The sequence below is a fragment of the Quercus robur genome, chromosome 4, assembly GCF_932294415.1.
Source record: "Quercus robur chromosome 4, dhQueRobu3.1, whole genome shotgun sequence".
In the NCBI taxonomy this organism is placed as follows: domain Eukaryota; kingdom Viridiplantae; phylum Streptophyta; class Magnoliopsida; order Fagales; family Fagaceae; genus Quercus; species Quercus robur.
The window spans coordinates 5417689-5422885 of NC_065537.1; the positions used below are offsets into that span (position 1 = coordinate 5417689).

Here is a 5197-nt window from a genome sequence, read left to right on the forward strand (position 1 = left end):
TGATTGCTTAAACAAGTGTTCTCCTATTCATAGTTCACAGATGTTTGTTTAGCTTGTGCTATTAATGCACAGGGTAACTTCGTATTTTTGGTTTGTTTTGTTGTTCGAGTGGGCTTCTTTTAGGCTTAGTAATTTTGATAGCTGAATGACCTTTTGTTCTTTGAATAAATTGTATTCTTTGTTTATTTTTAAATAAAATATATATTCGAACCTGAATCATTGAATTAATTCTAGGCAATGAAAAGTGATTGTTCTTTTAAGTGTTTGTTTAAAGTTTTACATAATAAATTGAAACTTAGATTGATTGTTATACTCTCTATAGCAACAAGATAATGTAATCTAAAACATTAAGTTTAAAGGGAAATTAAACAAAAGATCCACTTTTATTTGTACACTAGATTATGTAACATGGCATCTTTGATGCATTCCCTTCCTTTAAAAGGCTTTTAGGAATTGACTGGATTATTAGTACAAACACAGTCACACATTATAGTAGTAGAACAAAGTATAGTACATGAAGAACACTCCTACACCAGAAGAGAAAGAAAATCACGACTCCAACACTAGAAGTGAAAGAATATCATCCATTGATCCTTTCAAAAAGGGATATTAAACTAGCATAATATTATGACAAATCAGGTAGAAATGCCAAATCCCATGCTTAATCCAGGCATTATTAAAGACATTTAATTTCTTCTATTTGTTTCATGTCTCTGCAATTCACAAAAAATAAAAATAAAAATCGTTAGCTCACCATTTTAAACCTTGATAACATAAGAAAAGGGATAGGAATTGTTACAAGAAGGTTGTGGGTTTTAATAAGATGACAATTTCTGTTTAGTATTTTGATCATGAATGAGAAATGAAAATCCAATTTTACAATCAACTATGATAATCTACTCAAAATTAGTAAAAAGGTCAACATAAAATCTCCATGCTTTTTTATAGAAGTATTTGGGGACTGAATGAAATCAAAGTAAATGAATAGGACACACTACTTAATGTAGTTTTATAATCAAAATTAAATACCCCTTACTTGAGCTCTATTTGGTTTGCCTCCGCGGATCCCCAAACTAATGAAAACACTTTTTATCAATTGCAGTTCCTTAATGACTTCCTCCATACTCATCCTCTCTTTTGGGGATTCCAATGAACATGAGATTCCAATGTTAAGAATTGAGAGTAAGCACTTTTGCATGTCAACATCAATATGCCTAGAATCCTCAATATTATTAGCTTCTTCTACTTCAATTTCATTGTCATTGTCATCTTTTTCTGTTGCCATCATTACCGCGGTTGCAACTCCCAATTCTTCAACTTCTCTTGGCAAAAGCATTGGGTCAACAACTTGAGCAAGTCTTTTTGGTAATGCCATCTTAACAAAATTATGGAGATTTAGGCCATCTTTAAACATATCATCAGTGGGCATCCTTCCTGTAAACATTTCTAGCACAAGGACTCTGTAGCTATATACATCCCCTTCAGTCGATGCCTCACCACCCATGCCATACTCTAAAACTCGTGGAATGGAAGGAAATTAGGCAATTTCTATCTATAATGAAATAGATTAAGGTCTACAAAATGCAAATTCAAAGAAAATGAAAAGAATCTATATGGATAAATAATATGACATATGATATTACTTCCGCAATGGAAGGAAAATGTATGAAACTTTACCCCAAGGGGCCAAATTACCTTTTTTTTCTTGAATGTTCAATTTGATTGAAATATACGCGTACAAAGAAGATACGAAGCTTAGCCAAAGGATCAAAATGTCCATCGCCAAATTAACTTAGGCATTTCTTAAAGTATGAATCTTATTTTTGTTTTATTTATTTTATTTTAAATTTTATGTAAAATTAATTATGTGCTTGCATGTGCTCAAGTAAATATTTGTTATAAGAGACAAAGAAATAGTAAGCAAGAGAGTATGTTAATATGTTTATACTAGTTTTACGAATATTAAAAAGCTTATATGCACAAAAATACAAGTAGTTATTTCTTATCTTTTCATAAAGTGACAAAGAGAAAAGCAACATATTACAGGATATTGTTAAGAATTTAAAACTAAAATAAGAGAGGTTATACCTGGAGCAACATAGCCGATAGATCCTTTTAACCCAATTGTACTAGTACACTTCTGGGAAGAATCATCAGTGCTTGTGAGGAGTCTTGCTAAACCAAAGTCGCTTACATGAGCAATCATCTCACTATCAAGAAGAATATTGCTTGGCTTTAAATCACAATGAATGATTTGTTGCTGACAATGATTGTGTAGATAATTTAATGCAGAAGCCACATCAATTGCAATAATTATTCTTTGAAGAAAGCTCAAATTTTTTGATTGATTTTTGCAATCTGTCATTGGATGTAGCCACATATCTAAGCTCCCATTTGTCATAAATTCAAATACAAGAGCTTTAAATTCATTGCCATTATAATTGATACTGGAGCAACATGTTAAGATCTTCACAAGATTTCGGTGTCGAACATTTTTTAAGACATTACATTCCGCCAAAAAACTCTTGGTAGCTCCTTTAGTTTGAAGGTTTAGAACTTTTACTGCAACTAACCTTTCTTCTTGATTAAGAACTCCTTTGTAAACTGATCCAAAACTACCAGATCCAATCAAATTGTTGAGAGAAAATCCATTAGTTGCTCGATGAAGCATTTTGTAGGAAATTGTTGGAAGGAGATCCGTCTTTGAGACATTAGAAGACGGTTTCTTTTTATATTTTTCCCTCCAGTAAAGAACAATAAATGATGAAACTAGAAGGAGACATGCAACCACACAAACAATTGTGATTATTGTTCTAGAAGCAAGAGGCTTTCTTGATTTTGTAACTTTGGGGCATTTTGGTAGTTGTAATTGTGGAATACCCCCACAAAGCCTATTGTTTCCAATAATTGATGTTGCATCTACATTTTTGAAAACTCCAACAGTTGGTAGTGGGCCCTCAATATCATTGAACGAAATGTTCAAGTATTTTAAAAATAAAAGTTTTTCTAGACCCTTTGGAATAAATCCTGATAAGTTGTTTCGTGAAACATCCAAAAGTTCAAGGCCTTTCAAATAAGCCATTGATGAAGGTATGATTCCTTCAAAGGAATTCCCTTGCAAGTGGAGCTCTTCTAAATTCAATATATTTCCAATTGTTATGGGAATTTCACCAAACAAGTTGTTTTCAGAGATATCTAGAGAATTAATATTTTTCAAATTGCCCACTTCAACCGGTAATTCACCACTAAATGAGTTGTAGGATAAATTGAGTAATAGTGACAAAGAGAAAAGAGAAAAAACCTGCAGAGATATGACTCCACTGAGGTAATTTTGTGAAACATCCAATTGTTGCAAACTTTGGCAATTAGCAATAGTTGGAGGTATGCTTCCTTCTAAATTGTTTCGAGAAAAGTTCAAATCAACCAATTGAGTGAGGTTGCCAATGGAGCTTGGGATTTTCCCTGACAATTTGTTCCCTGATAAATATAATCCTTGCATCTTCTGAAACTTTCCAAAATAAGTAGGTATCACACCTATGAAAAGATTCTCATCCATGGACAAATTAATTAAGTTGATAAGATTCTGTAACACTGCAGGAATCATTCCAGATATTTGGTTGCCTCCAAATTGCAATCTATTAAGTTGTGTTGACAAGTTGCCAATAGAATTGGGCAAAACACCTTCAAATTGGTTACCTTGAAATGTCAGCGATTCCATTTTGCTACAGTTTCCTAAAGACGCTAAGAAGTCCAAATCCCTTCCTAAATTATTATAACTTAGACGTAGGTGTTCAAGATCTAGTAGATATCCCAGATTAGTTGGAACTGGTCCCACAAAGTTGTTTCCACCTACGTCAAGTATTTGAAGCTTAGATGCATTGCATAAAGAATCAGGGATTGGCCCAAAGAATTCATTCTCACCAATTCCAAATAGTTTGAGATTATGGAGAGTGAGGCCTATGTTTGCTGGAAGAGCGCCATTGAGTTGGTTGAAGACAAAGTGTATAGTACTAATAGATGATAAATTGTAGAGAGAGGAAGGGACCATACCGTTCAGTTTATTGACTCCAACTCTGAAGACTGATAAGCTTTTCAAATGGCCTATACTCTCTGGAATATTTCCCTCTAAGTTATTATATTCTACTGAAAATTTTACGAGCAACGAAAGATTTCCCAAGGAAGGTGGGATTCCTCCTGTCAACGTGTTTGTTGAAACCATAAGAGTCAAAAGCTTAGTCATAGAGCCAAGCTCCATTGGGATTTTCCCAATAAGTTTGTTCGATTCTAAGACCATTACCCTGAGTTCGGAGCAGTTGGTCAAGCTGGTTGGAATTTCTCCTCCCAGTGTGTTACTTGAAAGATAGAGATGTCGCAGTCGGAACAAATGACGAGCTTCCTTTGGAATATCACCATAAAAGCTGTTGTTTTGGAGGTTGATGGCCCTGAGAAATGTGAGGTTTCCAATGTAAGGTGTAATGGTTCCGCGCAAGTTATGACCTTCTAGTACCAAGGTTGTGACTCTTCCATGACGGCGGCCACATGTTACTCCATACCAGTTACAAAAATGGATAGAATCATTCCATGAGCTCAAGATTCCATATGGGTCATCAGCAATGGATTCTTTAAATTTAAGCAAGACCAAATGATCAGTCTCATTTGTTGGAGTGGCAAAAATAGTGGCAGGTTGCAAGCATAGAAGGGTTATAGTAAAGAGTAGAATCATATGAACATGTGTAGAGCATGATGCAGGAAAATTGGGGTTGTGAAGCTTCATTGGTTTGGACAAGCAGGAAACTGGTGAAATATCAGTGAGGTAGAGCAAGATACACAAGTTTGTATTATATATGCTAATTTGTCAAATACCTCCAAAAATGTAAAATAAGTGGTAATTTCGTTTGATAAATTTTTATAGGCTTCAGTATCAATAAATTGATAGCGTGCACACCTCCAAGAGAGACCCACTGCCTTTGGACAAAGACCCCGGGGCTTCGTCAAAAGCTGCCGTTAAGTGTCCAATTTTTTTGTTTCTTCAAAATTTTTTAATGAAAGAAATCTAATTAATTATTAAAAAGTACCATAAATTGAAAATCTAGTCATTATTAAATGTGATCATTAATCATGATTTGACGCAATTATAGCAAATATTTTAGTGTGATACAACTTAGAATTTTTTAAAAAATTATTTAAATCCTATCAT

General features: G+C 33.9%; 2 protein-coding genes across 2 annotated transcripts; both read right to left on the reverse strand.

The window, feature by feature from the left end:
• Window positions 1–1021: 1021 nt before the first annotated feature.
• On the reverse strand, window positions 1022–1508 carry LOC126721239 (putative receptor-like protein kinase At3g47110). Its single transcript, XM_050424290.1, has one exon. The coding sequence runs from the start codon at window positions 1502–1504 to the stop codon at window positions 1022–1024; it is 483 nt and encodes a 160-aa protein (XP_050280247.1). The 5' UTR covers window positions 1505–1508.
• Window positions 1509–2053: 545 nt separating this feature from the next.
• Window positions 2054–4793, reverse strand: LOC126721240 (probable LRR receptor-like serine/threonine-protein kinase At3g47570). The gene has a single exon (XM_050424291.1). The coding sequence runs from the start codon at window positions 4772–4774 to the stop codon at window positions 2054–2056; it is 2721 nt and encodes a 906-aa protein (XP_050280248.1). The 5' UTR covers window positions 4775–4793.
• Window positions 4794–5197: the final 404 nt, after the last annotated feature.

Excerpts from the sequence above, each read along its gene's own strand:
- LOC126721239 (XM_050424290.1), bottom strand. The coding sequence starts at position 1,504 with ATGGGTGGTGAGGCATCGACTGAAGGGGATGTATATAGCTACAGAGTC.
- LOC126721240 (XM_050424291.1), bottom strand. The coding sequence starts at position 4,774 with ATGAAGCTTCACAACCCCAATTTTCCTGCATCATGCTCTACACATGTT.